Raw genomic sequence first — 27,128 nt, forward strand, 5'->3', positions numbered from 1 at the left:
GCCCATGTTGTCACAAATCATTGCTGGAAGAATTAAGCATATTTGTTTGACTCCACTAGGAAAGGACACATGGAAGCCTGTGTCTTGTTTCTCCTGGACTTTGCCCCATGCACCTTCACCCTTTTCTGCTTTTAATCTGTATCCCTTTGCTCTAATAAACCATAACCATGAGTATAACAGTTTTTTCTGAGTCCTTTTAGTGAATAATTGAGCCTGAGGATGGTCTTGGGGATACCCAACACAGAATAATACTCACCTGACCCCATGAACTCATTAATGCCCACTCTTGGCTTTTGGATCCTGAACCTCCTCACTTAGGACCACCTCTGACATCTTGATTATGCTACCATCTTGACTGAACCAGTCCCCAAAAGGATGGGGAAAACCTCATGCTTATTGAAAGACTAAAGAGAATTTCTACAGTTAGGAAAATAGGATGGCTGTCCTCCCATTTGGGTACCTGCTTAATGCCTGCTATAATGCTTTCCAAAATCCATTCGACAATAGATTTAATTCAGTGCTTACATACTGGTGTCAACTCACATGGGTAATGAGGCCTGATAGCTTTTCTTCAGGTTAGCATTGAAACACTCTACAGATAATTTGACATTCCCATCTCACTGTTCCATGTAGTAAACCGAGGCCAAGGAGTTCAGAGAAGGAGTGGGGTCAAACACAGATGATGGGGTTGGGGTGAGGAGAGACACTGGTACTCTCTGCCTTCCATCTTGTCCCTACCAACAGGGACCTAGCATTGACTGTCTGCTGATGTGTGCCCAGCAGTGCCACACAGCTGGCTTGCCAAACAGGAGCATTGGCCACCGAGGAGACAGCCCAAGTGGCCAGGGCAGCAAATCCTACAAAACCACTGGGAGGAAGAGAAGGGCCATGATGGGTGAGACAAGAGTGGGTGGGGCTGACAGGAGAGGGAGGGGAAGGCCATGCTCAAGCATGGAATGACAAAATAGAAAAGCGGCAAAGAGGGAAAGAAGTTGAGGAAAGAGCAGTGTAAGGCCTGGCAAAACCCCAATGAGTGAGTAAAAGAAGCAGGAGGTAAAAGGCACCAAAGAAACTTTTCTGGGAGGTGCCCTTCCTCAAATGTTTGCATGAATCCACAATACTCCACCTTTCAGGGACAATCCACCTTAAACACGGGCTGAGATGCTGAATACAGTCAGTTTCACCTCAAAAGTGGACACAAATAAATATTAAAACATAGATAATGGGGAGCTGACTTGTCTGTGAATTTAAATACTGCATTATATTTAATATAAATACCAAAATAAGTGCAAATGATATTAATCCTGCCATGTGTTGTCATGCCACCTCAGACATCTCAGCAGCTTCAAAGAAATTCAAAGAGCTCTTATTAATTAACATGATCTTGCCTAAGTACTGGGAATATCACTATCAAGTGGAGAGTAGAAATAGGGCATTATTGTATCTTAATTTTATAGAGGCTCAGTAAAGTTAAATGATGGTGCCAGGTGATTCAGAAGCTGAACTAAGAAGAGGATCGAGATCTCTACTCTTATTTAGATGTTAGTGAATATTCAAAAATTAAAATCGCAAGACATTTAGACATCCAGATTATTAAACAATGGTGACCAAATTATAGCAAACCAACCCAATTCTCCTCATGGTTCGGGTTTTCCCTGGAAGCAGATAGACATCTGGTGTACTCTTCTCTGTACTTCCATTTTGGAACAGTAGGCCCTGAATACATATGCTACCGATGTCCACAGAAACGCTGACCTCATTAGCTAAGACTTCCCTTCCTTTCTTTTGCTTGGGAATTCTGGATGCATTTTATTAAAACTAACTTAGTACTTTACTTATTTATGTGGCCCTTGACATTACCCAATGAAATGACTTAGATATGGAAGGAGAGGAGGAGGTAATTATGAATCAATGTTTATCTCTGCCTGATGCAAAATAAATGTGCAAAGACAAACTAGAGATTATGATTGCTTGTTTCCAGTTTCCTGTTTTCTAATTGTTCTTTGATCTTCCATATTTATGTGCCCATGATCACCCAATAAGATGAATTCTGCACCTTGTTAACTCTAGTTTTGGGGGGTTTGGCTTACTCTTTGTGTTGTTTGCTGCTGGTTGTACTTAGGTATGGAGTACTTTACATGGTACTATTATGTTAAGTTGTGTATCTTCTGCAGAGCTCCAAATGTTACTTATCTATTATACAAATGCAGGTTTGTGAGCAAGATCAGTAGCAATCATCCATTCTCACTGAGGAAAAGAAAAAACTACCCTCGGCCATGGTAAGAGCTACTAAGTATCCAGATATATCCATATATCGACACAAAATATTAATACAAGCAAAGTTTATAACAGAGAAAATTTGATTACGCTTATATTTCTAGCAATATGGAATTGTCTAAATAAATTATGGAATTTACTTAACATAGAATGCCATATATTAATAGCAATTTCAAATGCTAATGTACATTTTATATTTACTGACACGACATATTGCTGAGCAGAAAAAAATTCTAGTGGACAGAATGTATAGTATGATCCTATATATGTAAGACATATTTACACAGAGACAGGGGGACACCTAGCAAAATAATAGCTATTCTTGGTGGTGGCATTGTGAGTGGTTTAAAACTATTTTGTACATTATTTTCTTGTTTTTATAAAATGAACATGGATTCCTTGTATAAATATATGTATATATATCACTTGTGTACAAAACAGATAGAAAGGGAGACAGACAGACACACAGAGTGAGAGAGAGGGACAGACAAGGCTGTCAGGGGAGGCAGATGTCTAGCTAGCGCACAGCAAACTAAAACAGCAAAACAGCTATTACTGAGAGATGGCTGGGGCAGGCTCAGTGCTACAGCTTGGAGTTTATTATGCAATATCTCACTGAGTCCTCACAACAGTCCTATGTAGTAGGTGATAACAGTATCCCTATTCCATAGATATAAACACCAGGGAGCAGAAAGTTTAATAACTCACCCAAGGAGAGACAGCAAGTGGGTATCAGAGGTGAGATTTAAACCAGCCTCACATGTCTCTTCCTTGTTTTCCTGCTAACATTTTCTTTTTGTACCAAATGGCATTTGTGTGTGTAAGCTTGTGTGTGCAAGGTTTTTTAACTTTTCAGCTAGGTGGGACACATTTAAGTCCTGCCGTTTTATTGGGTACATCTGGTAACTGAATGTTTAGTTGGCTGGTCAGGATGTGATCACGGTAGTTTCAGAAAATTTTCTTAGGCTCTTATTCTGGTTTGTGTCAATTCTTTTGCCAAACCACGATGAGATCTAATTTCTGGGTGTTTAATCTCAGCTACATTATCATGCATTGTGACCTAATTCATAACAGACAAGCGGTTGACCTCCTCGATTATTGTTCTATTACATTTTTGGCTCTTATGTCTTCTACCTTTCTTATCAGTTATGGGGTATATTCATTGACTATTATACCTGTTCTGTAGTAGTATCCTCGTCTCCTAAGCATTAATAAAGAACAGGAAGAGGCAGAAGGCAGGCTTGTTCGTGTGTCTGTCTTCCCATTCAAACTTACCTTTACATCACTGGTGTCTAGCACAGGGCCTGCCTCATATCAGGCACCTCATGCTAAACGAATGAGAAGAGCTTATGTCTCTTCAGCCCCTACTATATGCCAAGCACTATTTTATATGCTACATCTAATAATTCATTTACTCCTCAATAATCTTAGAATCATTATTATCACTGCCATTTCATAGATAGGGAAAATGAGACACAGAGAATTTAAATAACTTATACAAGATTGGTCGTGGCTTTGGTTCATGAAGTCTAGCTCCAAAGACTGTGCCCCTAACCATTCTACTATATCATAATTCTTAGTAAAGCATGGGGTCAGGAAGTAGCTGGATGGAAGGGGAGGAAAATGGTTACACCTTAATTGTACTTTTCAGTACAAGAAGGAATATTTACTTATTGAAGTTCCTCTGGTGTGAGATACCAATTAATTTATCCCGCCCACTTGTGGACAGCTTTTGCAGCTCAAATGCCATTCTTGAAGGGTCTTAAGTTTGACCTTAGTCCTCAGCTTATACTTGGTGGTTAGCTATATTTTAAAAGCCAAGGTCAATGATTGAGACTAGTAATTTTTGTGGCATTTTTCTCCCGGTGGATCCACTCATATGGCTGCCAGGGGTTCTGTGGGCAACCAAAAGCACACTTCTGGCATCTTGTTCTCTGGTTCCATCAAAACATACAGTAGAGAGATCATGCTGCTGAAAGCCCCAGCAGTGAGCTGCCTATTTTTCTGTAGAAATCTCATTCTAATCACTTAACTTATTTCTGAGCCATGAGGTTGATCAATTCTTGGAAATAAGTACAACAAATAAACAAACTAGAAACCCCACCGTAATTGGCACTGAAGGGCCTGAGACAGAAGAGGGGATTAAAGCAGCACTCTACTACCTTGCCACAGCATCATTCACTGGCTGTGAATGTACATCTAAGGTAAGCCAGGTACCAGTGGCTACTTTCAAGGTGGGTTAAGTGTGGATTTGGATTTAATTACAGTGTCAGTATGTTAAATCCCCTACTGGTTGGTGGGGAAGAGGGGGTGCCAGAGGTGCTGTGTTACAGAACTTTAGACTCTGCCTCCCAGGCTCTGAGTTAATCAGCTTAAATCCCCAAGGTAGACAGGACACTGTGCAGGTCAGTTTGTACTAGAACCAGATTACACTCTGGTGGCTAATAGCTCTGATCGATAACAACCGTCCCCATGAATCTCCTTAATGAGAAACCATCACAAGAATGAAAGAAACTGATAGAAAGAAAACCATAATAAATTTATGGTGCTAGAAGGAAAAAAAGAGAAGGCATAGTCTCACAGTGTTTACTCACTTGGGCTTATCTGCCCGAGTCTCCTGTTAGGCTGACACTTGGCAGAGTTATTAACCTTGCCTTTCTTGAGATGGGTCTTATTCTGCAAGCCCAACACATTCTACACTAAATTCTCGCTTATCTGGGGAGCTGGAATGTGAGGGGGGCAGTGTAATGATCAGAAGGTAAGTGATAGGTTTCTTGCATGATTTAAAATTGAAGATGAAAGTTGAAAATAATGCTTTTCAGTTAACTTGAAACAAAGCAGAGAACAAAAACAAACTCCTACTAATGTTTTAAATCCCTGAACTCCACAGTCTGTCAATGAGTTTCCAGGACAGCTGAAGATGCACAGAAGGAAATTCTGACTCCAGGAGACCTTAGGAGATGCATGCTTCAGATATCCATCAAACCAGGCTTGTAACAAAGCATCTCAAAGGAGAACTTTACAGAGTATTTGCTCATGCCTTGGCCTCTCTCCAAACCTCTAGACGTGCACATTCAATGACCCAGTCAACATCTCTGCTTAGATGACTAATAGACAACTCAATCTGTCCACAACAGAACTCCTGATTAGCACGTACCTCGTAACTCCTTTCCACTAAGTCTCCTCCATATCAGTAAATGACCATCCACTCCCGTCACTTAGTCATCCTGTTCCATTCTGTGTCTTTTCTCCTGGGCTAAGGGACTTGCCTAGGATATGGTAAGTCCTATTGGCACTGCCTACAACATACACCTGGAATCTGGCTGCTTCTCTCTGCCCTACTACTGACATCCCAGGCTAGGTCGCCATCATCTCCTACTTGGGAGGCAATAGCCTCCCTGCTTCCACTCTGGCCACCCTGCTGTCCAGTCCCAAAACAATAGTCAGGGTGAGCTTCTAGAAATATAAATCAAATTGGGTTGCTTCTTTGATCAAAACTCTCCAGTGGTCACAATAAAGTCCAAACTGTCTACCTGGTACTATAAGCCCTGACTTCATCCCTTCCTACCAGTTCCCATGTCTCCTGCTACCTCTCCCTTCATTTTCAGCCTTTGCGCATATTCTTTTTCAGCTTCTCATTATTTAGGTCTCAGGTCAAATGGCACCTTCTCATGGAAAACACTCCCAGCACCTGTGAATGTTACTCAGCTGTATTTTCAAGAGCACACAACACTCTCTGAAACGATGCTATTTCTTTAGTTGTCTGTTTAGTTGCCCATGTATTGCTACCTACTTCAACTTTGTTTATTTTTGTTTATTTCATATGCCTTGATCTAAGAACAGCACTGGAACATAGCAGATGTTTAACAAAAATGAATGAATAGGCTGGGTGTGGTGGTTTACGCCTGTAATCTCAGCACTTTGGGAGGCCAAGGCAGGTGGATCGCCTGAGGTCAGGAGTTTGAGACCAGCCTAACCAACATGGTAAAACTCCATCTCTACTAAAAATACAAAATGATCCAGGCGTGGTGATGCATGCCTGTAATCCCAGCTACTTGGGAGGGTGAGGCAGGAGAATCGCTTGAACCCAGGAGGCGGGGGTTGCAGTGAGCTGAGATTGCGCCACTGCACTCCAGCCTGGGCAACAAGACTGCTGATTTTAAAAAAATTTTGATTTAAAAAATATATCTTGATTAAAAAAAAAAAAGGAAAATGAATGAATAAACATCTGAGATGCCACTAGGTCTGACCAGAAATGATCTTACAGTATTAGTTAGACTAGTTAAACTGATTGGAAAGGAGAAACTTTGTTGGCATATAAACATCAAATTGTCAAGTTAATTGCTTTTAGCCTTCTAGACTAGAGATAGCATTTCTTACATATTGCTCTTCTTAGGTTTCCAAGATAAATATCTACACATTGTTTTGCTGTTACAAGATGAAAAACCTGTAGTTTTGATTCAAGCTTTTTTTCCTAAGATGTAAGTAACCATGGAACATCTGTTTTTCCATAGGTCATGAAGTCGTATGAGAAACCTAGTAAATTATTCAAGATCCCTTGTGCTGTTTTAGTTACAATTACTATATATATATATATCTATTTTTTTTCTAGAAGAAACGTACCTTGAAATAATTGAGAAGGGTACATACCACACGTCCTCTTAAAAGTTATACAACTCCAATTCAACCAAAAATATGTACTGAGTGCCTACGATGTACCAGATATTTGTACTGTTTGGAAGACCAGGTGTTGTTATTATTCCCATTTTGGATTAGGATATGAAGACTCAGTGAGGTTAAGTTCCTTGTTCAAGGTTACATGGTGAGGAGCCAGTATTTGAAACCTCCAGCCTAATGCTCTTTCAATTCTTTCTTTTCACTTACTTTCACACTACATAAAATCTTGATCCCAATTTTTGTTCCCTCCTGCAACGGATAAAGTTGGAGAAGCAGCACCTTGCTGGGGGTAAGATACGGGCTCGGAGGCAGGGGACAGGACACCACTTCCAGTTGCCCCGCATTCTGGTTCCCCCAAATGCTGTGTGACTTTATGAAGTTCTTTAGCTCTGTTGTGGAGTCAAAAAGGGGAGTCTACCTCAACAGAATAAGGATGCCGTGGCTTTGATGGAGTGGTGAAGCAGCCTCTCTTGTTATCAGAGCAATGCTATAGAACTCATAAGTTCTCATTTTAGTTCAAAACATCAGGCTTGACTAAAGGATTTCAGGACAACCCTTTTCTGGGCTTCAGGCTTGTGTGCCCAGCTGCTTACTTGATGTGTCTCCATTTGTGCAGCAAACATGACAAGCTTTACAAGATCCACCGCAGAACACGAGATTCACCATCCACCATTCCAACTCCCCCACAGATAGATTCCTTTCTCAGGGTGGCCCATACCAGCGTGTGGGAACACCAACACCTGGCGGCTCTCATAAACAACCTCAGTCCCATCCTTATTTCTCCCTTTCTTCATGCCCCTTCCCCTATATCCAGTCTATCAGCAAATGCTGTCAATTCTTCCAGAATACATCTTGAGTATATTTGCACTGCTCTCCCTGGTCACCACTATTCCCATCCAAACCCTCTTCATTTTTTACCTAAAAGATGGTACCATGTAATAGTCTCCTTACTTTCTCACCCTTCCACTCCTGTTATCCTAGAATCCAGTTTCTACAAAGCAGCAAATCATGACACTTGTCTAGTTTAAAATTTCCCAGTGGCTCCCCATCACCCTTAGCCTAACACCGTCCCATGGCCTACAGAGCCCTGCATGGTTTAGCCCAGGCGTTTGTACCCTGGAGTCCACAGATGGGATTCACAGGATCTATGATTTTGAATGGGAAAAAAAAGCACATCTTTATTTTCACAAACTCTAATTGAAATAGAACATTCCACTGAGAAATGCAGAAAATCTAGGTGGCATCAGCAGTACCTGCGACTTTGTCACCAGTAGAAACAGGAATACGGATATTTCGTATCCCATTACAATTGTTGCAAATATCTTGAAATATCATTACTTTAATGTTAGTTATTAGATCTGCTACAAAACGTGCTAAAGAATCATTTACATTTTATATTACAACTGTGTCTTTTAAATATTTTGATACCTGTATTTTAGTGTAAATGGCTTCCTTTGCATTCCTATGTATTTTATGCAATTAAGAACATGATTCTGAGAAGGGATCCATGCGCTTCAACACATTGCCAAAGGGTCCAGAAAAGTTTAAGCACCTGGTACCCAGCTCCTTTGAGCTCTCATGCAATGCTCTCCTTCAGTGTTTCTTCCTGCCTCAGAAATACCAGACTAGCTCCTGCCTCAGAGCCTTACAGTGGCCATTCCTCTGCCTGGAACTCCTCTACCCATGGCAGGTTCCTTCTCATCAGCTGTACCTTTGCTTGAATGACACCTCTTCATATGGGCCTTCACAAACCAGCACACACAAACCCTCACCCCAGTTCTTCTTTGCCACAAAGCCTTGATTATTCCTTCATAGCTTTTACCACCACTACCAGAGACAATCTTGTTTATTTATTTACTTGTTCATTCTGTTCCTTCCTCCCCAGCAGGGAAGCTCTGTTAGTACATGAGATTCTTCTGGCCTGTCCACAGTTACATTCCTGTTTCTTAAATACCTAATTTGTGCTTGATAAATATTAGCTGAAGAAATAAACAAATCCTTCTAAGCCAGAGAGGATCACTTTGGGTAGACATCAAATGAATGTAACTGAAATGCATATATAAGACCATTTACTTGGACTCTTCCCATTAAATACAGTAATTTTTGCCACACACATGTGCATAGCAGTTACTTTGGCACTCACAGCTGTGATCTGGCTGAAGCATAAAGTCATATTCAAGGACACCCTGGAGATTTGTGATGCTCCCTGGAGGACTTAGGCCAATAAGCCAATTAATGGGCTATAATGCTCCACAAATACTATGCTTATGCCTGGGACGTTGTAATTTGGCTCTGACATTATTTAAACAAATGCTACACACACTGACACCAATGGTTTATTTTTCCAAAGATTAGATCAATGGCGCAACAGGATTAGATGGCAAATCATTTTATATATTCACTTGTAACTTCAGACATACACAAAATAAAAATAATCTCTAATTATTTTAGATCATTACAGCATAGGAGTGATCACAGCCAAATGGAGATTGCTTATCTGAAATATGAGAAGATACTTCAGAATTATGTGGCATATCTGATCAATGTAAAGCAAGAAACATGAGATAACCAAGATAGAATGGAGAGCAAGGAAACAGAAGTTTTTAGAAGAAATTGATAAAATGCATAGCGCCAAAAGTAGATATTATTTATTTTGGGAACAATAAATTCATACTGTGTGGTTTTTCTTTTTTTGAGATGGAGTCTCGCTCTGTCACCCAGGCTGGAGTGCAGTGGCACAATCTTGGCTCACTGCAACCTCCACCTCCCAGGTTCAAGCTATTCTCATGCCTCAGCCTCCTGAGTATCTGAGATTACACACATGCACCACCACACCCGGGTAATTTTTGTACTTTTAGTAGAGATGGGGTTTTGCCATGTTGGCCAGGCTGTTCTTGAACTCCTGACTTCAAGTGATCCACCCGCCTTGGCCTCCCAAAGTGCTGGGATTACAGGTGTGAGCCACTGTGGCTGGCCCTGTATGGTCTTTTTTAAACGTAAATAGCAGCTCTCATTCCCCTGATCTTGCTTCATTTTAATTCTTACTGGCCCCCAGACTGGAAGGTTACTGGTGTCTAATGACCACTCCGTTGGACTGCTGTTGGAGTCTGGGTTTCTGAATATTTGAAGAATTACTTCCAGCAGAAGTACATGATCATGGGACACACTGTACCAGGACAGTGTACCAAATAAGAGCCCCCGCTGGAGCACTAGACAAAAGATGAGAATATGATAAATAACATGAATATGAACAATAAATGTCTATTTTGATAATAGGGATGTTTGAAGGAATAGAGAGGAAAAAATAACATTCAAAACCAGGTTTTCAAAATGGTACTACACTTACATATCTGTGTCCCTCAGGTGTAGTGAGAATGTGAGTAAGAAAACTATCCAAGCAGAGTATGGTGGAGGGATTTCAAGGAAATACAGTGCACATGGAAAACAGACGACAGTGCAGACAATGTCACCACATGTTCCCAAAGTAAGCAAGAATGGGAACACTTTGAAAAAGGGGAAATTTCTTCTAAATAGAAGGACCATGAAAACAGAGGAAGTCTTGGATTTGCAGTCCCTATAGTCCAACGTTTTGCTGCCTAAAAGGGCCCCACATATTTAGGAGGGCCTGGCTGACTTGGCTGACATTAGATACATCCTAGCAACTAATGGATTAGGAATCACTCAAGGCTCCACTTGAGGCAGAGGCTTAAGTTCATGCACCACGATGGAGGTGGTATCTCCTTATTTTTGTTCTAAACTCTGTCTTTGAATTTCAAAGGGAGCCCACCACCATTTAAGTAATTTGGAATGTGTGAGGCACTCCCTGTTCACATTGTCTAAGCTGTTCATGATTTTCAAGATTTCAGACATGTCCCTCAGTGGCATCCTCACATCTAGATTGGTAGCATCCTCTTATCTCTCACTTTCTGTGCAGCCATCTGTGTTAACCACTCCCCTGGACTTTTTGGATATCTTTCACTGGGTATGGGGCCCAGAATATCAGATTACCAGGTGAAGACACCTCGCCGTGTTATCTGAGCAGAGGGCAATGTTCTCTATTTTGCTGGCCTTACTTCCTTTGGTTATGTTTAATGTTTGTAGATCACTTTGCTATAAAACTCACAGACTTGTCTTCAGAAAAGACATTCTTAAGGGGTAAGGGGTAACAGCGCAAATGACATGATTCATGACATCAGGGACTGGCATTTACAGAAGGGCAGGCAGGAAACCAGCTGGATGAATAGAGTTAGGGTCTGTGGGAAAGCTCTGCTCCAACTGAGAAACACATATACATTTTTAGCTTGAGTGATCCTGAGACATGCAACCCCTAGGTGTCCCTGTGGCAGAACCAAGCCAATCATTAAGGAAACTAAGTTAATAACTAGCCCAGTCTCTGTATATATGTATAACTGAATCACCAGCTCTCCCTTTAAGACTAACAAATCATATCTACTGTCGTGGTACCCACAGAAGTATACTATGGCCTTCTCATGGAAGAGGGAATATGCAGTGAAGTGTTGAGACCGTCTCTCATTTTTCATACTTAAGGCATATTAAGGGTGCAAGAGACAGTTTTAGAAAAATCTCTGTTTTATAGTTTACATAATTACCTTTCTAGGTTAGGGGTATTTGACTTAGGTTATAGGGCTTCAGAAAATCTGTGACCCCTTTGAACCTGTATTTGGACAATGGATGTGTGTATATTTTGGGGGAGACAGTTCAAGTTTTTATCAGATTCTCACACATATCTGAGATACAGGAAAGGGTAAGAGGCACTGTTCTGGAGCATTTCCCTAAACTGCCTTGAGACAATCCTTGGTTCAATCCAACTTTCTGAAGTTTGAGAATTTTTTTTTTTTTTTGAGATGGAGTTTCGCTTTTGTTGCCTGGGCTGGAGTACAATGGCGCAATCTCGGCTCACTGCAACCTCTGCCTCCCGGGTTCAAGCGATTCTCCTGTCTCAGCCTCCCGAGTAGCTGGGATTACAGGCATGTGCCACCATGCCCGGCTAATTTTATATTTTTAGTAGAGACGGAGTTTCTCCTCGTTGGTCAGGCTGGTCTTGAACTCCCGACCTCAGGTGATCTGCCTGCCTCAGCCTCCCAAAGTGCTGGGATTACAGGCGTGAGCCACCGCCCCCGGCCAAGAAATTTAAGAATGCGGATTTGGTTGCCTTCTGAGAATCGTCATTTATCCTTAGACCCTGACCTTCTCCTTACTCCTCAAATAAAAATTAAAAAATCAACCTAGGTTGCAAAATATGAGATTAAAAAAATTAACTGTATAGTTTTAGATAATATAGGACAGCAGAATCAAGAAAGCATCCAAATTAAATTAATGGGCTTAAAGGAAGGAGAGGGCTCTTACTGAGCAAGGATGGCAAAAATTCAGATAATATAAAAAGTTCAATATGCAAATGATATCCATAAAAGAAGAAAGTAAAAGATGAACAGTGACAGAGAGAAAGCCAAAGTTTAAGAGGGGAAGAAACCATTGACACCTCTGGGCCAGTTTCCTCATTTATATCCACAAATAGGAGACCATTAGAGCACCCAGAACAGTGCACAGGGTAAGGCCTCAGGAAATAATTACTAGCAGTAGTAGGAGGAGGAGGAGTATATTAAGGTAACCAGGATGATGAGGAAAAAAAATCAGAAATAAAAAATATAGCAAGGAAGGTTAAGATACATTTTCTATAAAATCTGAGACTAGAGCTTGCAAACATTATGCTAAGTGAAGGAAGCCAATCACAAAGGTCCACATACTGTAGGATTCCATTCATAGGAAATGTCCAGAACAGGCAAATCCATAGAGACTGAAGATAGATTAGTGGCTGCCTAGGCTGGGGGTGGGGGACAGAGAAGGGATGGCTGGAGAGTGAAGGCTGCAGTGTATGAGTTTTCTTTTTGGGTGATGAAAATGTTCTAAAATCAACTGTGGTGATGACTATACAACCGTGAAAATACAAAATACCAAGAAATTGTACACTTTAAATGGTGAATTGTACGGTATGGTATGTGAATTTTTATATCTTGATAAAGCTGTTAAAAAAATCTGAGACTGGAAGACCCTTTAGTTAAGAAAAATCTGAAGTATCCTATAGATTTCTCTAAGGAAACCCTCCATCTTGCATAAATTCCCTTATGTAGGTATTTCCTTTGTTTTGCCACATCTTCATCTAACAGAGTGATTTTTCAGATACATATAAGGCATGTCTTAAAAACAGCTGACGTAGGTATATTTTGATAAATGAATTCAACATTAAAGTCATAGATTTTTAGCAAATAAACCAGTGTTTAGAAAAATATTGGAGCCATTTATTACCTCCATCTGTCATGCCTATTCTCCCATCACCTACCAGCTACATAATGCAAAGAGCAAGCCTTTGGAAGTGGTGAATTGTGAGGAAGGGCCGCCTTATTTTCTAGGATGGTGCATATTTTCCCCTCATCTCCCAATTTCTGCTTTACTGACTCTTCCCAGATATAAGTCCTTAAATGCCTGTAAATTCTATTTTACAACTTTCCTGCTGCTCCTACGTGCCAGCATTTCATATAAGCTATATTAGCCATTTTCCCTCGGAGCCCTAAAAGACTTTGAACCTCACTACTTATTCCAACTTTCTATTTATAATAGCATCGCTAGAGGTGAAGCAATGATGAAATAATGAGTAGAAAACATTTCATTTTCTTCTTGTAATCTGACCTCAATCTTCACAAACAGATCTTTATACATTTTCGTAAGTGGCACATCTAAGAATTAAACTTTTTTCTTCTCACATATCCATCACAGTGTAAATCTATCCCTCTAACTCTGTAATGATGGATTGCAAAGAAATCGCTTTATCCCAAACAATCTCCCAGAGTTCCTATCTCTTCAAGAAAGGAGGCGGGCAGTGGTGAGGCATGCCACAGAAACATACATTCCATGAAGAATGAGGAGGAAGGCAAAGCCTGAAGACCTGACAGGGGTGTTTTCTTATCTTCCCCCAAATCTGCCGCACCTGTCAAAAAAAGTGAGGCAAAGAACTGAGGGAAAGCCACAAATAATTGAAGAGAAAAATCAGTGTTTTCCTTTATGGGTTGCAAAATAAGGTTTACCAATCTGAATTATCTTGATGGTAGTTTTAAAGAAATTTGTCTCACAAGTGTGTACAGCCACATGAGGACTGATTAACCTTCACAACCATTCGTGAAAAGAGGGAAAGGTTTCTGACAATTTTGGGTTAAAAGATTCCTCCTAAGGAATTGGTAACATAATGACTCAGTAAAATGAAGACTCAAATGCAGAGGAAGAGTAACTAAATGAGAAGAAAAAAAGAAAGGCTATGTAAAGTCACTTGGAAATGAAGAATGATTTTTCTGGCTTCTGATAGGGTGCTGTAGCCAAAAGCTTTGCTTTCCAACTAGAATACAAAGAGACACAGGAAAGAAGTGCCACTCTACTCTTCCAGCACTTGATCTGGCACAGCTCAGGGTGTTTTTTAAAACAGACTTTACTTTTTAGAGCAGTTTTTGGTTCACAGCAAAATTGAATGGAAAGCACAGAGGGTTCTCATATATCCCTGTCTCCCCATGTCCCCTACAGTCCCCTCTACTGTCAACAGCCCACACCACAGTGGTACATGTGTCACTAGTGATGAACCTACCTTGACACATCGTCACCAAAGCTCATACCTTACATTAGAGTTAACTCTTGTGTTGAACGTTCTATGGGTTTTGATATAATCACATGAATCCACCATTATAGTGCAGACTAGTTTCACTGCCCTAAAAATCCTCTGTGCTCCACCTTTTCATCCTTCCCTCCTTGCTAACTCTCTGATTTAATAGACAAATCTGGTGTCAAGAGGAAACAAGGGCTTTACTCATAATTTTTTTTCCATCTTCCCCCTTCTGAAGCACATCTAGTTTGGAAAGGCTGGGTATTGACAAAGAAACTCTCAGCTCCATGTGTGCATAGGTTCATACCAATGAGCAAATGAAAGAAAGTACTTTAGAGCCAGGAAGGAAGCCAGGTGCAATGGTCTGAATGTTTGTGTCCCCCAAAATTCATATGTTGAAATCCTAACCCTCAAGGTGATGGTATTAGGAAGTGGGGTCTTTGGGAGGTGATTAGGTCAGGAGGATGGAGCACCCATGACTGAGATTTGTGCCCTTACAAAAGAGACTCCAGAGAACTAGCTCTTCCCGTCTACCATGTGAGGACATAGTCAGAAGTTGGCAGTCTGCAACCAGGAAGAGGACTCTCACTAGAACCCAACTATGTCTGCACCCTGACCTTAGACTTCCCAGCCTCCAGGACTGTGAGAAATACATTTCTGTTGTTTATAAGCCACTCAGTTTACAGTATTTCATTATAGTAGCCAGAATGGACTGGGACACCAGGTGTGGTGGAAAGAACGTGGGCTTTGGAGATAGACCTGGATTCTTCTTTAATTTTTTTTTTTTTTTTTTTTTGAGATGGAGTCTCACTCTGTTGCCCAGGCTGGACTGCAGTGGCGTGATCTCGGCTCACTGCAACCTCCGCCTCCCGTGTTCAAGTGATTCTCCTGCCTTAGCCTCTCAAATAGCTGGGATTACAGGAGCCTGCCACCACGCCCAGCTAATTTTTGTGTTTTCAGTAAAGACAGGGTTTCACCATGTTGGTCAGGCTGGTCTCGAACTTCTGATCTTAGGTGATCCACCCGCCTCAGCCTTCCAAAGTGCTGGGATAACAGGCGTGAGCTACCGTGCCTAGACCACCTGCATTATTCTTTTGCCTTCTCCACTTACTAGCCCTGAGGCTGAAAGTATTTAAGATCAATGAAGAGTGACTTAGGTCTGAGTTGCAGCTTCCTTATCTACAGAATACGATAATATCTGCTATGAGGATACCTGAGACATTGAAATAAGATGATTATATAAAGTGTATACAAGCACAACATAACTTTCTTCACACATATCCATCACAGCGCAAATCTAACCCCTTAACTCTGTAAAACTAGATTGCAAAGAATATTGCATGTAATATTTTTCCTTTGCCTCAGAAATGGGTAAACAAAATTTAAGAAGAAAAAAACTCTGGGGTGTGAACATCTTGATAAACATAGATGGACTCACATTAATTAATGCCACTGGACTGGAATCAAGATCTGTGCCTATTCTGGAATGTAAAATTCTTTGCACAAACAGGCATAGCAGGTCTCATTCAGTGAATAAACAACCACTGATCTCCCTGTGCCTAACTGAAGATACTTCTCTCTGCTCACTCGTTTACAACTGATTGTTAGGCAGTGTGAGGGATTAGCTATAATCACGTATTGTTCACAATATTTCACACATTAGTCATTTAAAACTATGTATTCTTTCTTTGGAGTTAAAAGTCAGTTGTTGACACTTAAAACTGAAGATGCTTGTGGAGGACTGGCAGGAGCCCCCAGCAGGGAGCATTATGCATATTTTATAACTCTGCTTCTGAAATCTGCACCAGGGCTTCTGCAATTTATGTCTCCCTTCAGCTCAACCAGGTGCCTTGTACCCAACACAGGGCAATTCCTGAGAGTTAATTGTGCCTTGTTATTTCAGCAGGACTTAGGATAAAGGTGATTACCAGCTGTAGCTATTCAGTGACATTTCACTTCTCCTCTCTCAGAATCCCCTTTACAAAGCTTTTCTGCCAGCAGCCCATGACACCCTCACTTCCACCACCCCAACACCCATGGAATAACTTCTAATTGTCTGCCTTTAAAAGAAGTGAACTCCATAGCTGTCAACATTTGCTGTACTAATTGTTTGTACATTTGGAGTTAGCTGAAAGGGTCCGGAATCTTTCAAGATGATCTGTCTCTTCTGTTAACTTCCTCTTATTCTTGGTCCAGATGTGCTTAAGGAAAACCTGGCTGGATTTCCTCCCTATTTGAGAACACCTACGGATGAATCAGTGAAGACCACAGTTTTCTCCCTTGCCCCAACAGGCTATTCCTTTGAAGGCGTTTGTTAATTCTGCGTAGTGAATACACACCTGTTTGTTATATTATTCTTTGTCCTCTTCTGTATTTTTAAAAACATAGATTAAAATGAACATGTTATATGAAGCAATTCTTGGTGTTTTGCCTCTTTGTGTTTCTGCTCATAGAAGGCCTTGGAAAGATGATGAGGGCTGCTATCAAGGTGGACAGAGGTCCTCTTGAGAATGTGGGTTCTCATTTGTATCCAACCCAAGTTCACAGCAAGGATCAGAACAATTGAAAATAACAGAATCTGGTCATGTAATTCTTTTTATACACAGAACTGGATTTTCCCTCCAAATTAATCCTTTACCAGCAGTGGATGGGCTAAAAACACAGACACTGAGCAGTTAGCTCACTTCCATCTGGCATGGCCATGTGAACACTTCGGTTGGTTTGCTTTTTTAATGAAGTGATTTTTAATGAAGCAAGCTGTGAATTTAATGGATACCTTCAAACAGCTTCTTTGTATTTAAGCTTTAAGTAACAAAGCAACTGCCAAATTAGCCACCAAAACAAGAGACAAATTCAAGACTGGACGACTGCAGGATCAAGGATTGTTGGGGTGTGGTCATCAAACAATGTCATCTCCACTGCTGGCACAAAGTATGGTTCCATGAGTCCACGTGGAGGCAGGTGGCCCAAGGGATGGTCTGCTCAGTGACCTTGTCAGAGGTCAAGAAAGTGCTTGGCTGACACTACAGCATACTCAGGCGCAAGATGTTATAATTGTATTCTCACCACTGTCCATGCTGGTACACTGTCTTTTAGAGGTTCATTTCCCTTGTGATTTTGAATCAATCATTTCAGCTCACTTATAATGTGGGCACAATAGGAAGGAGATCATTAGGTTCGGTCTATAATACCCTGAAAGGAAGATGAGGTGTTGGTAGAAAGAAATGCACAGGGTATTAGAGAACTCTTTTAAAGTTGAGAGAAGTCACTCAGTCCTGGAACCTCAACTGTAAATGCAGGAAGGAATGCAAGATGGTGGAGGGCTAGGTGTGTACAAGCAAAAGGCAAGGCCTGGGGAACTGGAGAGAGCATGTCCCACCCAAAGGCATTCAAATTCCTCAATAAAAGTATTGATCCAATACAATGCACTTATGACATGCTATGATACTGGTCCAAATATCTTACTCACTAGGCTGCGTTCATGGGTTAGAATGAACAAAGAGGCTTGTCTGCCTTCATATAAAGAATGGAGTGGTGGTCCTCATGCCTATAAATCTTCTTGAATCACTTTATATTGCTGATCAAAGTGAATGCTCTGAAACCAAAACTCGGTAGTTTTACTTCAATGAATATTAAAAATCAAAACCAAACCAAATCCATTATAATAACAGTCCAGCAATGTCTCCACCTAAGTCTCATGTGTGTATACATATGTATGTGTATATATATATAATCTCTATATAATCTATCTGTATATATTAGCAGCTAAGTGAATTCTTGAATCTATTAAATAGCAAGTGCCAAGGTACAAAGTTGTTTCTTCATAGCAGTTCAACTCTGCTCCCTATGGTATACCTGGAGATTACACTGAATCCTGGGCATACTTTAAAACAATTGTCCTCCAGCGACTTCATAAAAAAGATTAATAAATAAAAAAGTTTGAAAAAAAATCCTTAATCCTCATCTCCCTAGCTTTATATCCTATTATTCTGGGTAACTGCTATGTGTGAAAACATGCTCAGTTTCAATTTAGCTAAACCTCTGACTCACAGGGAACAGCTTTTAAATTGTTCATACAATTCTTATCAATCAGCTGGTTGTGTGTAGAGGAAATAGGAATACGGAAACTTAATCACTTCCACTGTGAAAAATCACTGTGTCTCCCTGATCAGAGGAAAATCAGATCCTAGAAGGCCTTTCCTCCAGATTCCCACTATTTCCTGGCTGTTTCATTTAAATCACAACATTGTTGAGCTGATCTATAACTTCATGAGTTTTCCGGGCAAGGGTGGAAGTTACGAATACATGTCTTAGGAGAGTCTCAAAGCCTAGTGGCAAATATTCCATCACTAGAAACTGACGTTATAAGCATGCTATTTGCTTGTCGTAAGATGGGCTTCCTTGGAAAACTGGTCAAAGAGAAATGCATTAATGGCAAAAGGCTGGAGTCAAGGCACAAATTTTAGGGGAACAAGTAATGGTATTTTTATGTGTGTTACATCTGCTCCTCCTTTTTGGTATCTTTTTGCTATCTACTATTGTGAGAAGTCAGGGACCCTGAACGGAGGGACCGGCTGAAGCCATGGCAGAAGAACGTGGATTGTGAAGATTTCATGGACATTTATTTGTTCCCCAAATTAATACTTTTATAATTTCTTACACCTGTCTTTACGGCAATCTCTGAACATAAATTGTGAAGACTTCATGGAGACTTATCACTTCCCCAATCAATACCCTTGTGATTTCCTATGCCTGTCTTTAATCTCTTAATCCCATCATCTTCATAAGCTGAGGAGGATGTATGTCGCCTCAGGACTCTGTGATGATTGCATTAACTGCACACATTGTTTGTAGAGCATGTGTGTTTGAACAATATGATATCTGGGCACCTTGAAAAAAGAACAGGATAACAGCAATGTTCAGGGAACAAGAAAGATAACCTTAAACTCTGACTGCCGGTGAGCTGGGCAGAACAGAGCCATATTTCTCTTCTTTCAAAAGCAAATGGGAGAAATATCGCTGAATTCTTTTTCTCAGCAAGGAACATCCCTGAGAAATAGAATGTGTCCCTGAGGGTAGGCCTCTAAAATGGCTGCTTCGGGGGCGGCCGTCTTTTATGGTCGAAGCTGTAGGGATGAAATAAGCCCCAGTCTTCCATAGTGCTCCCAGGCTTATTAGGACGAGGAAATTCCCGCCTAATAAATTTTGGTCAGACCAGTTGTCTAATCTCAAACTCTGTCTCCTGATAAGATGTTATCAATGACAATGCATGCCCGAAACTTCATTAGCAATTTTAATTTTGCCCCCGTCCTGTGGTCCTGTGATCTCGCCCTGCCTCCATTTGCCTTGTGATATTCTATTACCTTGTGAAGCATGAGATCTCTGTGACCCACACCCTTTTTGTAGACTCCCTCCCCTTTTGAAAATCACTAATAAAAACTTGCTGGTTTTACGGCTCAGGGGGCATCACAGAACCTGCCGACATGTGATGTCTCCCTCGGACACCCAGCTTTAAAATTTCTCTCTTTTGTACTCTGTCCCTTTATTTCTCAGACCGGCCGACACTTAGGGAAAATAGAAAAGAACCTATGTGACTATCGGGGGCAGGTTCCCCTGATAATCTACATTTTGAATGCTTTTCTTTCAGGCTTTGTGTGATTGGACACAGACCTTATGAGATTTGCATTAGTCAGACTTTATCAGAAATTCATCCACATCTGACTAACATAGATGATTGCAATGTAGTGCTCTTGGGTTGAAACTAGCTCTTGTTATACTGGCTCACCTTGCACCAAGAAAATATGAATAATGATCCAGTAGAATGTAGTAAATAGATATCTACTAACCATAAAAGGATTCATCAATATTTAGGGTAAAAGAGACTAAAAGATTTAGACTGGCCATGTAGGTAGGTAGGTAAGGTAGGTAAAGTAGGTAGAGAGGTAAGTAGACACATACAATCAACTTACTGAGGTCTAATTATACGCCATATAGTATATCCATTTTAAGTGTGGAATATACATTTTTTGAACAATAACTTTTAGCTGTATAGAGATCAAAAGATGTCCTGGAGAGCTCTTTGCTCACCCTCTTCCACAGGGAAGCTCAGAGAAGTTGAACCAACCCACACAGATGGCCAGTGGCTAACTGAGGAGGGCATGCCCAGTTTGGAGGTTCTAATGAAAATCAGCCCATTGATTTGCCATTATGAGTAGAAACTCACCCTTATGGGCAGAAAAAAAGACTTCACATAGCAGCCAGTGTATATACAACAGCCCTGGGTTCCTGCCCAGTTAAAAATGAACATCCAACTGTGGGCTGCAGAGATAAGAAAAGGAAGTGAAGAAGTGTTTTAGGAATGGTGGCATGAAGGGGGATGAACAGTTATGCAGAATGAGGGACTGAGAGGGTTTATTGACAACTGGAAGTCTGAGGTATTAAAAGTAATTCCAACCAATGTTAGCGTTTAGATGCTGACAAACAAAATTTATAAATGACTTTTTAAACTGCTTCCTCGAGCAACAAGAGCTGTTATTGTCACATCGATTTTGAAATTAAATGTTATGGAATTTCCTTGCTTTAATGAGAAGGCAGATCCAACTGGTAAACAAAGTAATGATTAAGCAATTAAAAGAGTAAAACTGAGAAATAAAGTAACACTACTCCTAATCCTTAACCCAAATAGGCAGGTTTTGCTGATTTGCTTAAAAAAAAGATGCATGTTTATCTTGAGGTGAAAGTACTAAGAGACGCTCACTAGGAATAAACTGCCCTCTGATAAGAGGGGAGAAGTCAATTAGTAACGTCATTTGTTTAAAACTCTGCCCGCACCTGGTTCTCATTTGTCCTCCAGCTGAGAAACCAAAGACAACTTCTTTTTATTGCTTGTGGTCAAACAGCAAGTTCATTTCGCCATGGGATGATCAAACGGCCAGCCTCCCCCAGCTTGGGAAGGTTTGCCTTTCACTTTCAACTTGTTCAATCATCATTAACTCTGAAAATTGTCACATTCCATTTGTGCAATGAAAATTTCATCACTGGTGACCGTTTGGGTGAAGTTTTTGTAGGCGAGGCCCTAAATCTTGTAGAGCACCTCACACATTCTCAAGGTCATTTGCCTTGTTTCCTTGTTTAATGACAGTTGCCTAAGATCCAGGAATGAGTCTGTGACCTGACATCAGCAACTCTGAAGACCCCTGTGTGTGTGGGTACCTGTTACCCTCTCTGAGACTGAGAGAGATCACTGGGTGATTTGCCACATGGATTTCATCTGAGAAAAATTAGGGTATGTACATGCATGTGTGCACACACAGATGCACACACACCCTCCTTTGTTATATATTACGTGCACATACACTGGGATTTTTACTGGGGAAACGCTAGTTAAAAAGATCGCTGGATGGAGTCTATTTCAAAGCAGGGCTTCCTCACTGTGGGAAGCCAGCTTCCCTGGAGAGGCTGCAATATCAAATTAGGGAGGTTCCACAAAGTTTCTGGAAAGGAGAAATAAGCTTCTTTTCACTTTGCCATTAGGCTTGAGAAATCTTCAACTCCTTTGTTTATTATTTAATTATATTTCCCCCTCTGCAGTTAAGTTCTAAAATGTTAAATCCCAATGAATCTGGCACAAGACCAAATTCCCCACAGGCCCTTTCTGAATATGAATTTCTGAAAGTGGATGTCAAGTGGCAAGATGGCTAAATTAAGAGGTCACTAGATCCCGACTCTTAAGCAAAGCATGGAGTGTATTGGGGCAAGTCAAATAAGTTTTGCGCCATTTGGCAAGTAAGTCATAACAGCTAAAACAGGCCCTGGTTATAGGTCTTGATTTAATTTTCAAGGTCAAACCCAAGAGAATGTATACACAGAGCTACAAAGCTCTCTAGCATCTTAAGCCTGGGTGCTAACACACTTATTAAATAGTCTACAAGAAGTGCTTCTTGATTTCCAGCACTAGTTTTCATTCCAGGGCTTCACTGAGTTAGCTGCTGAAATAAGGAGGTTAGGAGCAGGTCTGAATCATAGATACAATGTCTTGGCTCCCTTCAGCAAGCTCTCGCTCATAATATATTAAACTATTTACTGTTGCCAATATCCAACTTTTTTTTTTTTTTTTTTTTTTGAGACGGAGTCTTGCTCTGTCACCCAGGCTGGAGTGCAGTGGTGCGATCTGGGCTCACTGCAAGCTCCGCCACCCAGGTTCACGCCATTCTCCTGCCTCAGCCTCCTGAGTAGCTGGGACTACAGGCACCCGCCACCATGCCTGGCTAATTTTTTGTATTTTTAGTAGAGACGGGGTTTCACCGTGTTAGCCAGGATGGTCTTGATCTCCTGACCTTGTGATCTGTCCGCTTCGGCCTCCCAAAGTGCTGGGATTACAGACATGAGCCACCGCGCCCAGCCAAGGTTCAATAATATTAGGTTATTGGCTGAAAAAAGTTTGTGTGTAATTTCCCAAGTGAGATATTTTTATTCAAACCGTTGCATACGTGCCCTGTATTCTTTTAAGTGTTTTATAATATTAATTTCTTTAATCCTTATAGTAATTCCAAAAGGTAAAGTAACAAACCCGAGGTCACAGAACCCAGGACATCTGGATCTATATCCATTAAACTATGGAGCAATACTTTTTCATGAAGACTTCTCAGGATATGCAACCCAAATGCCCATTTATCTGCTGCTTCAAGTTGGGCAGATGGTGTGCAAGGAGAAAGATGTTTGATCTGTTGGTTCCATTTCACAGGGATTGAAAAATGGAGATCAAGTCTCTAAACTGGCCCTTTCTCCTTATACTGATTTATTCTGCTTTCCTTCTACTGCTGGATCCCAAGTGAGCTAGCAAGTTCTCCCTTCTCTGTGTCTGTCTGTCTACATCTCTCTTTCTCAGACACACATACACACACACACACACACACACACTCACATAGCTATTACCATGCTTCAGTAAAGCTGTACAGGGCTTGTGATCCAGGCATAAAAACAGACATCATTTGCTCATTAGAGCTAAGTTTTCAGGACGTGCCCCACTTACTGACCTCCACTAACGGCCTGGGTTTGCGCTCGACTGCAAACCTGAAGTGGCAGAGTTCACAGTAGCTGGTGTTTGAGGATGACAGCCAGTGCTCCAGGCAGCTCCGATGAATTGTCCCCAAGGTCCCTGTACATTCACATGGAGAGAGCAAGTCCTCTTGGCTGCTGCCCTCGTGGCAGATCCTGCACATCGGCCGGTCATTGAAGGGGCTGCAAGAGAAGGAGGGGCACCTGCTGGTCACTGGGCTGGAAACCTCCACCAAGGGGATGGCCCTCTAGCTCTTATCCTTTGGGCCCTCCCCAGAGGCAGCTGCTTTAAGACCTCTTAGATCTACACTTGACCTTGGCAATGGGGCAAATGATTCTGGGCACTCTAGAGCACTTGGGTCACCTACTAGTGACAACATAAAGAAATAGGGGATTGCCAATATCAAAGTAGCTGGGTGTGGCCCAGGATCAAAAGTGAGTGAAAACAAGCAGTGGATATTTTTGCCTTGAATATAGATGTAGTTCAGGTCAACTACTAATCCAAAAATCAGAACCATCCTTCATCATTAAGAAGAGAAATTGTTTGAAATGACAAATTGAATCTTTTGGACCAAACCAGGACATGTTTGTATATCCAGAGGTTCTTTTCATTTCTCTTTTCAATAGGGTGGGAGAATGAGAGGAGGGAAGTTAGCCAGCAACCAACCCTGCAGCCACTACACGGAACTGCAGTCTGAGCCACAGCACAAAGCTGAGTGGTGGATTGTCCTTTGAGCTTTCACAGGATGCTCTATGGGATGCCAAAGATACCAAACTGAAAGCGAGTAATGAGTATGTCCCACTGAGGTAGCCTCAGTCTAGAGTTCTGCCTTTAATTTGGAAAAACCACTCCTACACATTTCATAAGCAGCTTAGTGTAGTTAGTGGTTCATGGTGCAGGCTCCAGAATCTGGCTGGCTGGGCTCAAACCTTAACTCTGCTGTCTATTACCTGGATAACTTTGGGCAAGTAACTTCATCTCCTCATACTTTAGTCTCCTTATCTCTAAAATGGGCACAAAAATGGTGCCTTCCTCATATGGTGACAGTGAGCATGTGAAAAGATAGCCCAGATTAGAAGCTTAGAATAGGGACCAGCACACAGCAAATGCCTAGTTAATGCTAGCTACTGTCTCTCAAGGAAAATCTCAGGCCAGAGAAAATCAAATAACTTGGCCCTCATCATGTAAGTCAGTGGCCAATGGAAAGATCAAACGAGGATGGCCTCATTGCTTGGGAGGTACCCTGCCCTGGGAGAGGACCATGCCTCTCTGATGGATGTCTTATGTTGCTTGTGCTGTTCTTCATTGGGCAACAGATTTTAAAATGTGTCCTCATGATATGTGACAATCCTAGGACCGGCCTCTTTACCTGCCCTCCCTTGCCTCTCTGTATGCCTCCCAAAGATGACAGTGACCCAGGCACATGCCCATTCATCCTCCTGAACACTATCTTTGGTCCAAATGGAAATAGCCATGGAAGACTGCTGTTTCCCAAAGGCCTTTCTGAGAATGATCCTGGGAATGAGTGAAGGCCAAAAGGAGATCAAAAAAGGAAAGGATCTCCCTCCCACTAGCCTGAAAGGCCTACTCGTGCCCACGAGTGGGAAAAGAAAGTTAACAGGTTTTTTTTAAACTCATGATTCTGGGCCTGCTTCATTTACGCTGAGCCTGTAAAACTCTGAAACCTGGTTTACAGTACTGCATGGTGGGAGAGCAGGTAAAAATACCTGACAGACAGACAGACACACACACACACACACACACACATACACACACACACACACACACACGGAGGCTCACAGGTCTCAACCACATCAACCATAGCATGCTCTTCCTGGTCAAGTGAGCTGTTTGATGCCTGCAAGGGTGAGTGGGGCACATCAGTCACCCAGTCTCAGTTCGCAGAGGACCAAAGATAGTCACTGCCTCATCCTGTTCTGAGTCCTAACCAATTGTTAAAAGTTTTCCAAGAGTCAGAAATTACATATTAAAGGTTTTTCTATTTTTTCCTTTGCACTAGCAGCACAGATTTTAAATGGAGGGCATATGAGCAATGTTTACAACATGCATGGGAGTGTGATTCAGTGTCTGAGGGCCACCATGCCCAGGGTGGGATGCCACTGCACCATAGGGGTTGACTGATCACTCAGACAGAGGTAAGAGAATAAGGTGTGAATGACTGGTCCCATGTTAGAGGTCAGAAGTGTCAGCACTGACACTAGGGGGCAAATCCAATGTTGATCCACCTTTTAAATGCATAGGTTAGAAGTCCCACTTACCCATTCTGAGAAAAAGCTGGAGAAGCCAAGGAGTTCCTATTAGCCTGGCAGCCCATAGCTCCCTATCCAACAACAGCACAAGAGGAGACAAAGTGCTGGACAGGATAAGTGGTCTCCAAGCTGCTCAGAGCCTGCACTCGGGCTTTAGTTCATCACTTGGGAAGGCTCAGGAGGTTTTCACAATAGCACTTCATAGGGTAGAGTGTGCGTGAAGGGTCAGGGATGGGGGACCATTGAGGCTGAAGGAGGGGACAGCAGAAGAGACCTCCAAGTGATATGAAGAGACCCACCCAGAAAGTAGCCCCGGACAGCACTTCCATCAGGCAATGCCAGTCCACATGCACACCAAGAATGTCACTTCAAAAGTTTTGCCCACAAATCCAATCACTTTGACTCAGTCGCCTGAAATCAGATACCTTCTTAATCCTGTTCCAATAGGACTACCTTTGTTACCTACTGGAGACAACAAGAGAGCATAACAATGTCAAAATAACAACCCCGTATCTTGTGGGTTCCTTCCCCTCCTGGCTCTTTGTAAGTATGACTTTGAGGGGAAATCTTGATAAGGTGAATTTTAGCTTTATATCCTATTGCTATAGAAACGGCAATAACAGAACTCGTGTAGTCTTTTTTTTTTTTTTTTCCAGCACCTCCTCTCACCTGACACAAAGACCTGAGCACTAATTACATTCCCATTAGCATTTTCCATCTGACAAAGAGTTCTCTGGATCAATTACAGATTCATTTATTTTAATTGTGGTACTACCTCTGGGTGGCAAGAGTCCGCACTACTGTTGACAGCAGCTGCCCATCCTTGGCTGAAACTTGCATGACATACTGTGGCTGCCCATTCACTAGGCTGCCACAATCCTCCACCGTCTTCACCACGGGCGCAGCTGAGCTGGTGCAGTCTGGCAGGACTTCGGGCAGGTGACTGCAGCGGCTGGTTGTCATGGTAACAGACAGCAATTACTCTGCTAATGGCTTCCACATTCATACAGGATTTCCATCTAAGAGAGATCAGAAAACAGTTTACTTGGGCAGGGTGGTTAATAGAAAATGGAGAATTATGGGCCACCAACATCATCATCATGTCATTATTTAATACAAATAACAGGGGTAGCCTAGATGTGGCACATTATCTTGTTACTATTTAATACAAGTGCACACACAT

The 27,128-nt window shown here is 41.6% G+C and overlaps 1 protein-coding gene across 2 annotated transcripts in view; it reads right to left on the reverse strand.

The window, feature by feature from the left end:
• Positions 1–27,128, reverse strand: part of MARCHF3 (membrane associated ring-CH-type finger 3) — a 159,640-nt gene that overhangs the window by 9,245 nt on the left and 123,267 nt on the right. For both annotated transcript variants that reach the window (XM_054487995.2, XM_054487994.2), the window contains exons 2-3: positions 26,721–26,964; positions 23,653–23,857 (exon numbers count right to left, since the gene is read on the reverse strand). In XM_054487995.2, coding sequence (XP_054343970.1) covers positions 23,653–23,857; positions 26,721–26,908 — 393 coding nt within the window. In that variant the 5' untranslated portion in view covers positions 26,909–26,964. The remainder of the gene's footprint in view (positions 1–23,652; positions 23,858–26,720; positions 26,965–27,128) is intronic.

Source organism: Pongo pygmaeus, chromosome 4 (assembly GCF_028885625.2).
Source record: "Pongo pygmaeus isolate AG05252 chromosome 4, NHGRI_mPonPyg2-v2.0_pri, whole genome shotgun sequence".
NCBI lineage: Eukaryota > Metazoa > Chordata > Mammalia > Primates > Hominidae > Pongo > Pongo pygmaeus.